We start from the raw sequence: 15,691 nt of genomic DNA on the forward strand, positions 1-15,691 counted from the left end.
GCCTTTGTTATTCCCTTTGGCCTTCGTTTTTATAGGCCTTTATTATTCCCTTTGGCCTTCGTTTTTATAGGCCTTTATTATTCCCTTTGGCCTTCGTTTTTATAGGCCTTTATTATTCCCTTTGGCTTCGTTTTTATAGGCCTTTATTATTCCCTTTGGCCTTCGTTTTTATAGGCCTTTATTATTCCCTTTGGCCTTCGTTTTATAGGCCTTTATTATTCCCTTTGGCCGTTTTATAGGCCTTTATTATTCCCTTTGGCCTTCGTTTTATAGGCCTTTATTATTCCCTTTGGCTTCGTTTTATAGGCCTTTATTATTCCCTTTGGCCTTCGTTTTATAGGCCTTTATTATTCCCTTTGGCCTTCGTTTTTATAGGCCTTTATTATTCCCTTTGGCCTTCGTTTTTATAGGCCTTTATTATTCCCTTTGGCCTTCGTTTTTATAGGCCTTTATTATTCCCTTTGGCTTCGTTTTTATAGGCCTTTGTTATTCCCTTTCCCTTCGTTTTTATAGGCCTTTGTTATTCCCTTTCCCTTCGTTTTTATAGGCCTTTATTATTCCCTTTGGCCTTCGTTTTTATAGGCCTTTATTATTCCCTTTGGCTTCGTTTTTATAGGCCTTTATTATTCCCTTTGGCCTTCGTTTTTATAGGCCTTTATTATTCCCTTTCCCTTCGTTTTTATAGGCCTTTATTATTCCCTTTGGCTTCGTTTTTATAGGCCTTTATTATTCCCTTTGGCCTTCGTTTTTATAGGCCTTTATTATTCCCTTTGGCTTCGTTTTTATAGGCCTTTATTATTCCCTTTCCCTTCGTTTTTATAGGCCTTTATTATTCCCTTTCCCTTCTCTGATGTGCCTTTATAAAAATGTTGGGATAGTTTTATTTAGCTTTGTAATGTTTCATAAGCTTCTGTAAATGTTGAATATTGTCTGTGTGTGTTTATATAGTTAGCACACATTTATTCTTATACAGCCCATTTGTTTTTTATGGGCTGATTACTGTAGTTTAAGATTGCTAAAATTTGTGTGTGCGTGTTCTTTTTTGATATTACAGTCTGTTGGTGTACAGTTTAGTTATTTTTGGTACTGTAGGATTTAACATGGCTGACCAAGAAAAAGATGAACGTCCAAAGTGTGGACAAATGATGTCCGTGAGAGCCTTGCACTTGCAAGAGAGCAGCTTCATTTGCCATTCCTTTTCTAGCAGACTACTACATGAATGGAAAAGACTTCTAAAAGTCGTCTTTTTCAGGAAGCTTTGAGTGACCAGGATAAATCTAGCCAGTCTTCTAAGGCTTCTTCACCTGATTTGTCAAAATCCAAGGAACCGTCTACATTTGCTTAGGAGCCAAGCATCCTGTCTTTTAGGAGACGGTCCCAGGTCCTGGAACTGGTCTCCGAAGTACTGAAATCTCCTGTCCTCCAGTTGGTACCACCCTCTATACATTCATCTCGGTCCTCGATTAGCCTATCCAGTTTGGATGTGAAGCTGCTACAGGCACCGGTGTTTGCTAAATTTTTATTGGCACCGAACCAAGTGGTTCCAGAACCAAAAACTTGTTCCATCAACCACTCTGAGCCATACCGGTCCATTGGAGCCGGAGGAGTTGGACCTCATGATTGTGGAGCCTTTGGAGCTGACGCATGCTCCAGTGCCATCTGTTCCATTTACTCAGACTTCCTCGGTGCCCACCAAGGAGTCTAGGAGCCGACACTTGCCGGTCAGGTCTGGTGAGGATAGTTGGACTGACCTGTCTTTTCCGACTTTGCCTCTCGGGGCCTCGACTTGGATGAGTTTGGCTCCTACCTCTGGATCAGAGCCCACTGTTCCGGTGCCGAGGGGATCAGTTGTTCCTTCAGATCCAGCAGTTCCTTCTCATCTGAGCAGGGGTGCCTTTTGAGGCCATGAGGAGAGTAATGTCAGGACATCCACAACTTCAGGACCAACTACCTCCTGCCCAAAAGTGCCTGTGTCCACTTCTGCCTCACAGATCCATTTGAAGCATAGAGACCCTGAGCCTCAGGAAGTCACACTGGGTGGTCCCTGCTCTTCCAAGACCTCACCAGAAGTTCCCACTGAGGTTCCCAGGAAGAGAATTTCCAAGAGGAAGCATTAAGACTCCCCACAGGAGTCTCTCACATCTAACACCGACTTAGATGAATCAGAAGGGTCACCACGGTCCCCCTCTGAAGGTATCTCATTTGCAGATATATTAGAAATCCTTAAGCAGAGGGGTGGCTGGAAGTCCACCAACCGTACTGAAGATGAGTCTGTCCTCCTGAAAGCTTTCAGGTCTCAGACCTCCACCTCTTGGGTGTCTCCGCCCTGCGATGAGCTCATGGAGCTGGTCTCACAAAGGGTGTGGGAGTCTCCGGACACCATGGAGCCTGTCTCTAGGAGGCCCAATAAATTTTTGTTTCTGCCCCTCAGGATAAATCTTTTCTCACTAAGGGAGTGCCTGTTGATGCCATGGTGGCGGCAGCCACCAAAAAGATGTCAAACTTCTTCCTTTATCCATGCTCCTAACAGAGACTCTAGGATCATGGATAGATATGGGAAGCACATGTATAGTTCAGCGACTTTTGCCATACGTTCACTGAACTATCTTACACACTTCACAATACTGCAAAGAGACCTCCTAAAAGAGCTTGGAGATGCTCTTCGTGGTACGGTAGCTGAAGGCGCTTCAGACAAAGTTGCCTACCAGTTTGCTACCCTTAATTCCATAGTGAACTTGTCAATGCATCTAATCTCGTATGCAGCTGATGGAACAAGTAGGGCAGTAGGTACAGGAATTGCTCTTACAAGACACTCCTGGATGCGCTTATGTTCCTTTGCAGAGCCCTTTAAGTTGGTATTTGTCAACACCCCTTTTGATGTCTCGTCTCTTTTTGGGCCCAAAGTTAAGGAAACTTTGACCAGGTGTAAGCAGGAAGGAAAGACAGTCTGCCGTCGGAGTCTGTTTTTCCACCCCTACTAGACCCTACCCCAACGGTCAAAAGGGAGGAAAGATGTGGTTCAGAAAAGTCCAGAGCCTTTCTGGACACACGTGGTGAACCCCCTTCCAGGAGCAGAGGAGGGGGCAATAATGAAAGACGCCGCCCTCACGGCAGAGGGGGGGGGTCTACAAAACCAGGGTGATAAGACCAGTTCTTTGGGAAGCCCTACCAGCGCTCCTGAAAGGATGCCTGACTGTCCTACTCTGGATGCAGTCGGAGGTCGCTTATTTTTGTATCCAGATGCCTGGCTCAAAATAACAAACAAGAACTCTGTACAAAGTATAGTTTCCAGAAGATATTTTATTCCCTTTGCCATTCCCCTCCATTGACGACAAAAATCCCAGACGTTCTGCCCAGTTACAGGGAACAAGCAACAGTAGAGGTCCAAACTTTGCTAAGAAAGTCATCCAACCAGTCCCAGCAGACCAGACAGGATCCGGAACTTACTAAAGATTCCTTTTGGTTCCAAAAAGACAGTGGACTGGAGACCTATTTTGGACCTCCGCAGACCAAACAGATCTGTCAAGAAAGAGAAGTTTTGGATGGTCATGCTTCAGTCGATACTTCCCTTCTTAGAGAAAGACAATTGGATGTGCTCAATAGATCTCCAGGATGCGTATCATGTAAAAATGGCCAGACCATCCAGGGATCATCTGCACTTCCAGCTGGGAGCCGATCATTACCAGTTTCGAGACCTGCCGTTTGGTGTCACTACATCCCCCAGTGTGTTCCCCAAATGTATGGCAGTGGTCACAGCTCACCTGAGGCGTTTGAGATTCCAGGTGTTTCTGTACTTAGACGACCACCAGGCATCGGCTAATACAAGCCAGGAGCACCCCCTTGCTCTTTGCAGTCAACTGGGCATTACCATAAATTCAGAAAAATCTGCCTTGTCGCCATCGCAACATATTGTTTTTATCGGAGCAGAATTGGATACCACCACTTTAAAACTTCCATCAGAAGGGATATTACTTCTTGGTCAGCAAATCCAGAACATCATATTCAGAGACAAGGTTCCAGCATCAGAAGTGCTAAAACTGTTAGGGATGATGGTAGCTGCTATAATAGCGATTCCGTTGGGTCACATGCTCATGCGGATTCTACAATGGCTGCCGTTTATGCAATGGTCTTATGAAGAGCTCCCAGTGTCTTATTTCATTATTGTAATCGCATGCAAAAATGATCTTCGGTGGTGGTTGACTTCTCTTCAGGTAACGATAGGTCGTCCTTTTATCCTACCTTCGCAATCAGCCACAGTAACCATGGACACTTCTGGAAATGCCCCCCCCCCCAAATCAGGGAAGAACAGCCCAAGACACATGGACTTAACGAGAGACATCCGCATGTCCATGTCCTGGAGATGGGAGCGGTACTCTTGGCATTACAGTACTTTCAGGACTCTTTCCCCTCTGGGGACAGTTGCGATTCAGACGGACATGTCGGTGATCTGGTACTTGAGCAAACAAGGAGGAACCAGGTCCTATCCCCTTTGTCGAGAGGCCCTAAGAGTATGGCAGTGGGCTACATCCACCCAGCACTTTCTGGATAGCAATGCACATCCCAGTGAAATCCAACGTGATTGCAGGCAAACTGAGCATGGCAATTTTGTTGCCTCACGAGTGGTCCCTCAAAAAAGGGCGGAGAGAATATGCCGCAGATGGGGCCAGCCTTGCTGCGATCTTTGCCTCCCACATCAACACAAAATGCAGAAGCTACTTTGCCCCGATTCCCCCTCCAGGAGATTCCCCATGGGACACGCTCATACATGATGATTGGCCTCCGGATCTCCTCTATGCTTTCCCACCAATTCCCCTGATGCCCAAAGTACTACAGAAAGCAAAAGCCCTGGGAAAGACCATCATTCTAATAGCCCCTCATTGGCCTCAACAGATTTGGTTCCCCTTCCTTCGTCTTCATCTGTTGGAAGAGCCTTGGATTCTAGACCCAGTTCCAGACCTTCTGACGCATTCGTTTGGGGCCCTTCATCCTCCCTTCAGTCCCTAAAATTGACAGCTTGGCTGTTCCAGTTCCCAACATAGCCAGGTTCCATGACCTCTCAAACGAAATGCAGCAGATTTTAATATCTTCTCATACGTCCTCTACTAGGAAGTTGTACCTTAGCAAATGGTGGAGATTTTCTATATTGGCTTTTCAGAATAACCTTGATCCCTCTACAAAGCCATCATTTCCTCTATATTAGAATTTTTGACTTTGCTTTTCAACAAAGGAGCGGCGGCAGCTAAAATTCGGTTGCAGCAGATTTTAATATCTTCTCATACGTCCTCTACTAGGAAGTTGTACCTTAGCAAATGGTGGAGATTTTCTATATTGGCTTCTCAGAATAACCTTGATCCCTACAAAGCCATCATTTCCTCTATATTAGAATTTTTGACTTTGCTTTTCAACAAAGGAGCGGCGGCAGCTAAAATTCGGTTACAGCTTGCCACCATCTCTAATTTTCATCTTGGTATTGAAAAATTTAACATAATGTGTCACAAGCTATCTAAAGCTTTTCTCAAAGGGACCTTTCACCTCAGACCACCAGTGAAATCCCCTTGTACACCATGGAATCTAAATTTTATGCTTTCATACATTATTCTGACATCTTTTGAGCCAGCTTCCTCATGTGATTTGAAATTTTTGTCTTGAAAGGCTGTCTTTTTGGTAGCCATCACGTCTGCTTGAACAGGATCGAAACTACAAGCCTTGTCCATAAAACCTCCGCATTTAGTTTTTCACGCTGACAGTTTCACTGAGAACAAATCCTTCACTGTTACCTAAAGTTTGTACTGAAGCTAAACTTAACCAAATTATAGGTTTACCAGTGTTTTTCTCCCCAAACACACCAGCAACTTGGAGCATATGCTGCACAAACTTGATGTTCACAGATGGCTCAGATTCTGCCTGGATAGAACCAAAGAATTCAGAAGATCAGAACAACTTTTTGTTTCCTCCTTAGATTCTAGGAAAGGTATGCCAGTGGCAAGGTATGTCAGTGGCAAAAACAACACTATCTAAATGGTTATCTGATTGCATAACTTTCACTTACTCAGCTGCCAATTTACCCCTACAACACAAAATTAAGGCTCATTCTACCAGAGCAGTGTCCACATCCTCTTCTTTTTCTGCTAGACTTCCTATAGAAGCCACTTGGTCAAAACCTCGTACCTTTTATCACCCATTACAAAGTTGATATGGCCTCCAGGGACAGGGCCTCCTTTGGTTCTACTGTCCTGAAAAACATAGCCCCTTGAGCCACCCGAGAAAGATGGTGCTTGGGATGCTACCCATCTGTAAGAATGAATGGCAAGGTAGAACAACTTCACATAAAGAAGTTATGTACTCACCTTAACATTCGATGTGAGTTGTTAATCTTGCCTTCATTCTTACTTCCAACCCTCCTACCCCCCTCCAGGGTTTTTCGAGGACCGAGATGCTAGTTTTATCATAGTTGCTCTGTCTTTCTATTGTTTATACCTAAAAAAAAAAGTGATTAGAATGGCATATAGTATTAGAGGCAGCAAACAAGATCGGAGGTAACTCAAGGTGCATCATGGGATAGGGACTTGGCCTCGAGCTGTCTGAAGACCTCTAACTTTGTAGTAGGCCGACTCGGAGCTGATCCATTTGTAAGAATGCAGGCAAGATGAAAAACTCACATGGAACGTTATGGTGAGTACATAACTTTTCTAAACTGGCATCAGGAAACTCAAGGAACTGATCTGTTGACCCTGCAGCTGAATGCATTTCAGTGTGCCTTAGTATTGTAACTGTACCGTGCCTGGGAACGTTTGCTGTGCCTTAGTATCTGCACAGTGCTTGACGACATTCGATGCACTTTTAGAATTGTAGGTGTACAGCTCCCAGTGACATTCGCTGTGCCTTACTACCATAGCTGTACAGCGGACATGCTTTTATCTGCTATTTAAATGGCAGCATTGCCTGCCTGGAAGGACTGGGTGCATGCAAGGTGTGTCTTAGCATATGAATGTATAGCTAGGAAGTAAAAGTGCTTTTACTTGTGATGGGCGATGAAGAGGAACCTGTTTTTGTGACCCCATTTTGTTTTGTGTTTTTTCCTGCCTGTAGAGTCTTGATAGTGCTATCCTAGACCGAGGAATGGAATCTCCATGGCTACCAATGGATGCAGAGCTGGTAAGCAGGCCCACCTGCCCAGCAGTCTGTGGGGCAGAGTGTGCCATACCTTTTTGTCATATGAAATGAATATTGGTTATATGTAACTGAGTGAACTGTTCCAGTTTTGTTTTGTTAGGTGCTGCACTAAATAAGTGCGAGTTTTCCATAAACACTTTCTCGAGGCAATAACTGAAGTTCATGATAACCATGTTAGTTTTCAGATGTATACCTTTTATTTCAACTTGCATTTTCCAATTTGTGTTCCTTCCAACTAACCAGGTGAGACAGTTGCTGCTAGAATGGCCAGGCAGCAGCGAGTTTTTTTTTTTTTTTTTTCCATTGTTCTGTCCCTAACCTTTGCTCTGATGACTAACTTGCATGATTGCAGAAGCAGAGGGCCTGCTCTGCCTAACCATGTGTGCTCGTAGGCAGAACCTGCTGCGTGTGTTGTAGCCAGGGCCACACAACACATGAAGGATGTTCATCATGTTTCACTGTTGCAGTCCTTACAAAATGGGTTATCTGGCTTCCGGTAGCTCACAGTCTGCCAGAATACCAAAGTCCTTGGTATATGATGTAGGCTGTCTTCGGTTTAAGCCTGACGTCCGGTACAGAGGAAGGCACTCGACTCAATTTCCTCAGTCTTTCTTGCCGCGGAGCTCGAAGCAGAAGCATTTTGTACGAGTGCCGGCTGGCCAAGTACCTTGTTTTTGTATTCTGACTGCTTAGTTGAAGACCTCCTCAGATAAGTACCCCATTGGGGACCCACTTTTCTTTAACGAATGTCGGAGAAAGTTAACAACTGTCTTGCCTGTGGAAAACAGATTCTGCACAGTGATTTTCACTCCTATTGTATCACTTTGGGCCTTGAGCACGACGTCCCTAATTGTGTTCTTTGTGCTTCTTTCAACCCACGTACCATTCACCATAGAGCTAGGATCTTGTTCAAGCATTTTGGAATTTGGCCTAAGTTTGTCGGTATGGCGTCTTCTGGTCTCCCGACTTTAGATGTTTCTCAGTGCAAGGATAAGGACCCCGTCAGGCTTAGGGTCAAATTCGACATCCCTGTAAGTTGGTTGTCAGCCCAGCGGTAGTTAGTGAGGCGCTTTCATTGCCCCTGCAGTCCGTGGATGTTCAGCAGCAGGCATCTGCGGATAACCTTTGAGTCCTCCATACCACTTCGTCTTCTGACCCTCCGCCAGTCGCAGCCTCTGGATCCGGAGCCACTAAGCAAGTGCTGGCTTCTGAGACCTCTTTTCTCCGCCCGGAGACCAGATCCAGACTGAAGACCTTGGTTCAGACTGCTGCGGTGGCTAGGCCTCCTGAGTCCCTCCGGCTTTCTAGCAGGCCTTCCAGCTGAAAATCTACTCCAAAGCAGGTGCCGGCCTCCCCTCAAATGCCTCAAGTCTAAGATGATTAAGATGGCTAGTGATCTCTTGACCCTTATCAGGGGCTCTCAGCCACCTCCTTTTAAGAGGGCTAGGGAATTGTCCCCAGAAGTTTTGTCTGCCGCAGACTCTGAGGTTTCCAGCACCTCTGTTGATGAAGAGGGAAGCTCTCAACTTTTTTCTGGTTTTGAGTCTTCTGATGCAGAAGACTCCATCCCTTCTGCCTCCCCTCCAGAAGATTTTTCTTTTGGAGATGCTCTGAATACTCTTGGGGAGCATTTCAAATGGGAAAATCAGGACTACCCTCAGTCTAAGAAATGGATTAGGGAATTCTTGGATTTGCCACAGCATAAGCCTTTGGCTATCCCTCCAGTTTTGGAAGTTGTTGGTGTTTTCATGGAGAATTCTTTGACTCCTAATTCTGTTCCTCCTGCTCCCAGAAAGCCTGACGGGTATTATAGCGCTCCTGATTTTCATCCGTTCCTTTTCAAGAATCCTACTGCTGATCCAGAGATTGCTTCTCGGAGCCCTAAAGGTGTTAAAGCCACGGTTGCTAAAAATCCTGTTCCTTCTGACAGGGAATCTAGGGCCTTAGTTAGATGGAGTAAAAAGGTTTCTACTTCTTCCACCCTGGCTATTAGGTCTGTTAATTGTCTTTTCCATATGCTTGCATATCAGCAGCATACTTTGGAGGCTATTAAGGCTAAAATTGCTGGTGTTGCTTCCCTGATGGTGAGTAAGGACATGCATGATTTATTGAGTTCTGATGTCCCTTCCCTGATGGAGAGTAAGGACATGCATGATTTATTGAATTCTGGGGTTCCGTCCCTGATGGTGAGTAAGGACATGCATGATTTATTGAGTTCTGATGTCCCTTCCCTGATGGAGAGTAAGGACATGCATGATTTATTGAGTTCTGATGTCCCTTCCCTGATGGAGAGTAAGGACGTGCATGATTTATTGAATTCTGGTGTCCCTTCCCTGATGGAGAGTAAGGACATGCATGATTTATTGAATTCTGGGGTTCCTTCCCTGATGGAGAGTAAGGACATGCATGATTTATTGAATTCTGGTGTTCCTTCCCTGATGGAGAGTAAGGACATGCATGATTTATTGAATTCTGATGTCCCTTCCCTGATGGAGAGTAAGGACGTGCATGATTTATTGAATTCTGGGGTTCCGTCCCTGATGGAGAGTAAGGACATGCATGATTTATTGAATTCTGGTGTCCCTTCCCTGATGGAGAGTAAGGACATGCATGATTTATTGAATTTTGGTGTTCCTTCCCTGATGGAGAGTAAGGACATGCATGATTTATTGAATTTTGGTGTTCCTTCCCTGATGGAGAGTAAGGACGTGCATGATTTATTGAATTCTGGGGTTCCTTCCCTGATGGAGAGTAAGGACGTCATGATTTATTGAATTCTGGTGGTTCTTTCCCTGATGGAGAGTAAGGACATGCATGATTTATTGAATTCTGATGTCCCTTCCCTGATGGAGAGTAAGGACGTGCATGATTTATTGAATTCTGGGGTTCCTTCCCTGATGGAGAGTAAGGACGTCATGATTTATTGAATTCTGGTGGTTCTTTCCCTGATGGAGAGTAAGGACATGCATGATTTATTGAATTCTGATGTCCCTTCCCTGATGGAGAGTAAGGACATGCATGATTTATTGAATTCTGATGTCCCTTCCCTGATGGAGAGTAAGGACATGCATGATTTATTGAATTATGATGTTCCTTCCCTGATGGAGAGTAAGGACATGCATGATTTATTGAATTATGATGTTCCTTCCCTGATGGAGAGTAAGGACATGCATGATTTATTGAATTCTGGTGTTCCTTCCCTGATGGAGAGTTAAGGACATGCATGATTTATTGAATTCTGATGTCCCTTCCCTGATGGAGAGTAAGGACATGCATGATTTATTGAATTCTGATGTCCCTTCCCTGATGGAGAGTAAGGACATGCATGATTTATTGAATTCTGGTGTTCCTTCCCTGATGGAGAGTAAGGACATGCATGATTTATTGAATTCTGGTGTTCCTTCCCTGATAGAGAGTAAGGACATGCATGATTTATTGAATTCTGGTGTCCCTGATGGAGAGTAAGGACATGCATGATTTATTGAATTTTGGTGTTCCTTCCCTGATGGAGAGTAAGGACATGCATGATTTATTGAATTCTGGTGTCCCTGATGGAGAGTAAGGACATGCATGATTTATTGAGTTCTGATGTCCCTTCCCTGATGGAGAGTAAGGACGTGCATGATTTATTGAATTCTGGGGTTCCTTCCCTGATGGAGAGTAAGGACGTCATGATTTATTGAATTCTGGTGGTTCTTTCCCTGATGGAGAGTAAGGACATGCATGATTTATTGAATTCTGATGTCCCTTCCCTGATGGAGAGTAAGGACATGCATGATTTATTGAATTCTGGTGTCCCTTCCCTGATGGAGAGTAAGGACATGCATGATTTATTGAATTCTGATGTCCCTTCCCTGATGGAGAGTAAGGACATGCATGATTTATTGAATTCTGGTGTTCCTTCCCTGATGGAGAGTAAGGACGTGCATGATTTATTGAATTAATGTGTCCCTTCCCTGATGGAGAGTAAGGATGTGCATGATTTATTGAATTCTGGTGCTCCTTCCCTGATGGAGAGTAAGGACGTGCATGATTTATTGAATTCTGGTGTTCCTTCCCTGATGGACAGTAAGGACATGCATGATTTATTGAGTTCTGATGTTCCTTCCCTGATGGAGAGTAAGGACGTGCATGATTTATTGAGTTCTGATGTTCCTTCCCTGATGGAGAGTAAGGACGTGCATGATTTTTTCAATTTTGGGGTTCCTTCCCTGATGGAGAGTAAGGACGTGCATGATTTATTGAATTCTGCCACTCTTGTCATCACTAAGCATTCTCTGCATTGTGGTTTCGACACTTTGGAGGCTTCTTGCAGGGCATCAGCCACTGGTTCTGTTATTAGAAGACCTGCTTGGCTCAGGGAACAGCCCCTTTCTGAACCTGTCAAATCTAAATTACTGGATGTGCCTTTGCACAAGGACAATCTTTTTGGTAGCAAAGCAGAAGAGGTGCAGAAAAAGTTGGAGGATAAGGCCAAATCTATGCAAACTGTTAAGGATTTTCTGCAAGTTCAGCCTTGTCGTTTTAGTAGGCATTATCCTTCTAAGAATTGGACTTTTCCTGACCCTAGTAAACAGGGTCGCACTAGGCCTAGGGGTTATAGGTCTTCTAGGGGACAGACTTCACCCCTCAAAAGGCTAAGCAGTGGCAGGCTTCCTCTTCAGAATCGGGGGGTTCTAAACAAACTTCCCAAAGCAAGCATTCCCAATGACTCGGGCCTTCCCCTGCCTGCCTCTGTGGGCCCAGGGTTTCCTTTGGGGGGGGTTAGCCACTTTTGCAGATGTTTGGTACACCATCACAGACTGCAAATGAGTGCTCAAAATAGTATCCCAAGGCTACAAGTTCTCCTTTCACACCTTCCCGGGCCACCAAGGATACCCAGATATTCCCCCACGTCAAAGGGCAGAAGCAGAAAAACAAGTTTCTTCTTTGCTAAACCTGGGAGCAATAGAGCCTGTTCCTGCACTACAGATAGGCCAGGGTTTTTACTCAAGACTTTTCCTGGTTCCCAAAAAAGGGGGCACCTGGCGCCCTATTATGGATTTGTCCATTCTAAACACTTTTTCTGGTGATTCCCAAGTTCAAAATGCTAACTCTTCAGTAGTTGCTGCCAATGCTGGCCAAGTATTCCTGGCTGGCGACTTTGGATCTCAAAGAAGCTTATCTGCACATCCAATAAGGGAAAGCTGCAGGCAGTTCCTTCGCTTCAGGGCGGAGAACAGGCACTTCCAATTCTGTGCACTGCCCTTTGGCTTATCTACTGCTCCCAGAGTTTTTACAAAATGCCTGGCTCCAGTCATTGCTTTTTGCAGGCAAAGAAACCATTCAAATTTACCCTTACTTGGACAATTGTCTTATTCAGGCAAACTCTCTAGGGCAACGTCTAAAGGATTTGGCCTTTGTAAGGAACTTTCTCACCTCTTTGGGCTACACTATCAATAAAAAGAAGTCAAAATTGGTACCCACCAGGGAGATTGTATTCCTTGGAGCGAGTCTGAACACAGCCGCCCAGATAGTATCCCTCCTTCAAGAGAAACAAATGGATTTTCAAATTACTTCAAGAATTTGGCAAGCATGACCCAGCTCTCTGCAAGGCAATTCCTGCAAGCCCTGGGATTCATGGCTTCATGTATTCTGATGATTCCATATGCCAGACTGCATGTGAGGAAATTACAATGGTACCTCAAAAACGTTTGGTGTCAGCATACTCAGGATTTAGACTTGATTCTTCCTCTGATTCGGACTTCCTTTGGTGGGTGACAGCCTGTGCACAGAACAAAGGCCTGTCTTTCTGTCCACCACCTGCCAGCCAGACTGTCACCACAGATGCCTCAGACAAGGCTTGGGGAGCACATCTAGAGGGCAGATGCATTCAGGGGACTTGGAACTATCAACAGGTTAATTTGCACATAAATCTGAAGGAATTGATGGAAGTCCAGCAGGCCTTGATGGCTTTCAAGCACCGTCTCTCTCCTGGTACTCTTCTAGTCAGGACAGACAACACCACAATCGTGGCGCATCAACAAGCGGGGAGGGACTCACTCTTACCCCCTGTGCAGACAAAGCATGATACTTTGGCCCATGGCAGCTTCCATGGGCATTCATCTGATAGCTCAGTTTCTTCCAGGAAGCCTCAACACCTTGGCAAACCGGTTGAGCAAGGCAGGATCTGGATTCTCACGAGTGGCAACTAAACAAGACCATCTTCTATCGCATCATTCAGCATTGGGGCAGGTGGATCTCTTCTCATCTCCAGCCACCTTCTTCCAGCCTTTTGCACCAGGGATCACAACAAAGCTTGGAGAGTGGATGTTCTGTCCTTCCCCTGGACACAGCTCTTGAACTATGCATTCCCTCCTCTGTCTCTTCCGAGAGTGCTGTTAAAGATAAGGGATAAAAAAAAACAAGGGCCATCATCATTGCTCCAGACTGGCCCAGGCAACATTGGTATCCACTACTTCACAGTCTCTCCCAGTCTCTGCCTTGGCATCTTCCCCGGATACCCAATCTCTTGGTTCAGCAGGGGGGAAATTCTGCATCCTCATCTTCAAAGTCCATATTTGGCAGACTGGCTCATAATTTAAATCTTTCCCCACAGGTGGTTGAGGTCCTTTGTGAGGCCAGGAGGCCTAGCACTAGGAAATCTTATGCAGATAAGTGGAAAAGATCTCCATTTGGATGCAGACTAGAGGGGAGGACCTTCCTCATCCTGCTCTTCCTCTTATTCTTGACTATCTGGCAGGTTTGCTTAATGGTGGACTTTCCTTTTCTTCTATCAAGATTCATACTTCAGCTATTTCTGCTCATTGTTCCTTTGAGCAACCCGTATTCTCTCATCCCTTGCTGAAACGGTTCCTCAGGGGAGCTAGCAATTTAGACTCCCAGAAGGGCACCTACTCCTGTTTGGGATCTTGATGTTGTACTTCAGAAACTTATCTCGTTTTGAACCAGCTGCCTCAGCAGACCTGAAGTTTCTCTCCTGGAAAATCTACCTTTCTCTTGGCTATTTCAACTAGAAGAGTTTCTGAGCTGCAGGCCTTAATGGCAGTAGAGCCTTTTATCATCTTCCATGTGGATCGGGTTTCTTTTCAAACTAATCCCTCTTATGCCTAAGATGGTTTCTAGTCTGATGCTTAACCAGTCTATTATCCACCTGCCTACTTCCTTTCCTAAGGAGAGAGGTTACTGCATTCCCTGGATGTGCATAGACAGCTTAGATTTTACCTGGACAGGACTAAATCTTTTCAAAAGTTGGATCAGTTTTGCTGCTGGAGCTCAGGGAAAAGCTATTTCTAAACGGACCATTTTTAAGTGGATTGTTCATTGTATTCACTTTTGTTACTTGCAGCATGACAAGATTCCTCCACAGAGTATTAGGACCCATTCTACTAGAGCGACCTCTACCTCAGCAGCTTTTTAAGAGGTGTACCTACTAGGGACATCCTGGAAGCAGCTACCTGGACCTGTCCATACTTTCACTAAACATTACAATTTACCCTTGTTTTCCAAGTGCAGGGCTGCTTTTGCCACTGCAATGTTGCAGGGCATCCTTACCAACCCTTAAACAGTGGGTGTTCCTCCTCCCTTTTTTTCCTGGGCTTTGGGAATCTACCCATTTTGTAAAGACTGCAACAGTGAAACACAATGAACATAGTACAGTTGTGTACACTTAACATAAACGTAGATGTTAGTGTATTCACTGTTGCAGTCCTGGATTCCCCACTTCCATCCCCTTTTTTTCCTAGGGCACAGACTGGATTTTTCTTTTCCTGGTATAACCTTTTTTGGGGGCTCCTGACAGTTGAGGCAAAACAAAAACCGGAGGAAATGGCACATGTTGCCTTCCTTTGTACCTTACGTCAGGCTTAAACCAAAGGTAGGCAACGTCATATACCAAGGACTTTGGTATTCTGACCGACTGTGGGCTACTGGGAGCTGGATAACCGATTTTTTGTAAGGACTGCAACGGTGAATACACTCTAACATCTACGTTTATGGTAAGTGTATGGTAAGTGTACACAACTGTACTTAGCCATGCAGGAGCAGCTTAACAATGCTCTCCTGCTGCATGCTGTGCACTCTGTCTTTAGCAGGTGTCAGCACTACTGCAGTTGGGATTGCCTCCTTCCATCCCTACCATGTGGTCAAACTGGTATTGGCACTTTGGCTTTTGTTGGCTTATACTCCTGGTCACTAGTTTATCCCTTGGTCAGACGAGACTTTATCCCTTTGTGCCATGGATATGGTTTTCAGATGGCTTAATTTTTTTATTTTTGCTGTAACATTAAGGACTAAAATAATGTAACAATTTGAATATGAAATCTATACAAATGTAATAGAGAAATTCCTCAACTTTTGTAGTGAGATGGTTTTACTAATGAGAATTTAATGGAACAAGACAGCACACTGCTGTTTTAGGGATACTGCATCAGGAAATGCTCTTTCCATGATACACAACTTTGTGGCCTTGTTAGTAGCTACCAGTTGTCATTTGTTTGTTTTCTCTGGGTTACATAAA

General features: G+C 44.7%; 1 protein-coding gene across 2 annotated transcripts in view; it reads left to right on the forward strand.

The window, feature by feature from the left end:
• PATL2 (PAT1 homolog 2) overlaps positions 1-15,691 on the forward strand; it is an 837,187-nt gene that overhangs the window by 117,342 nt on the left and 704,154 nt on the right. For both annotated transcript variants that reach the window (XM_044086703.1, XM_044086702.1), the window contains exon 4: positions 7,090-7,155. In XM_044086703.1, coding sequence (XP_043942638.1) covers positions 7,090-7,155 — 66 coding nt within the window. The remainder of the gene's footprint in view (positions 1-7,089; positions 7,156-15,691) is intronic.

This window comes from Protopterus annectens, chromosome 10.part0 (genome assembly GCF_019279795.1).
Source record: "Protopterus annectens isolate FY-2018-M chromosome 10.part0, PAN1.0, whole genome shotgun sequence".
In the NCBI taxonomy this organism is placed as follows: domain Eukaryota; kingdom Metazoa; phylum Chordata; order Ceratodontiformes; family Protopteridae; genus Protopterus; species Protopterus annectens.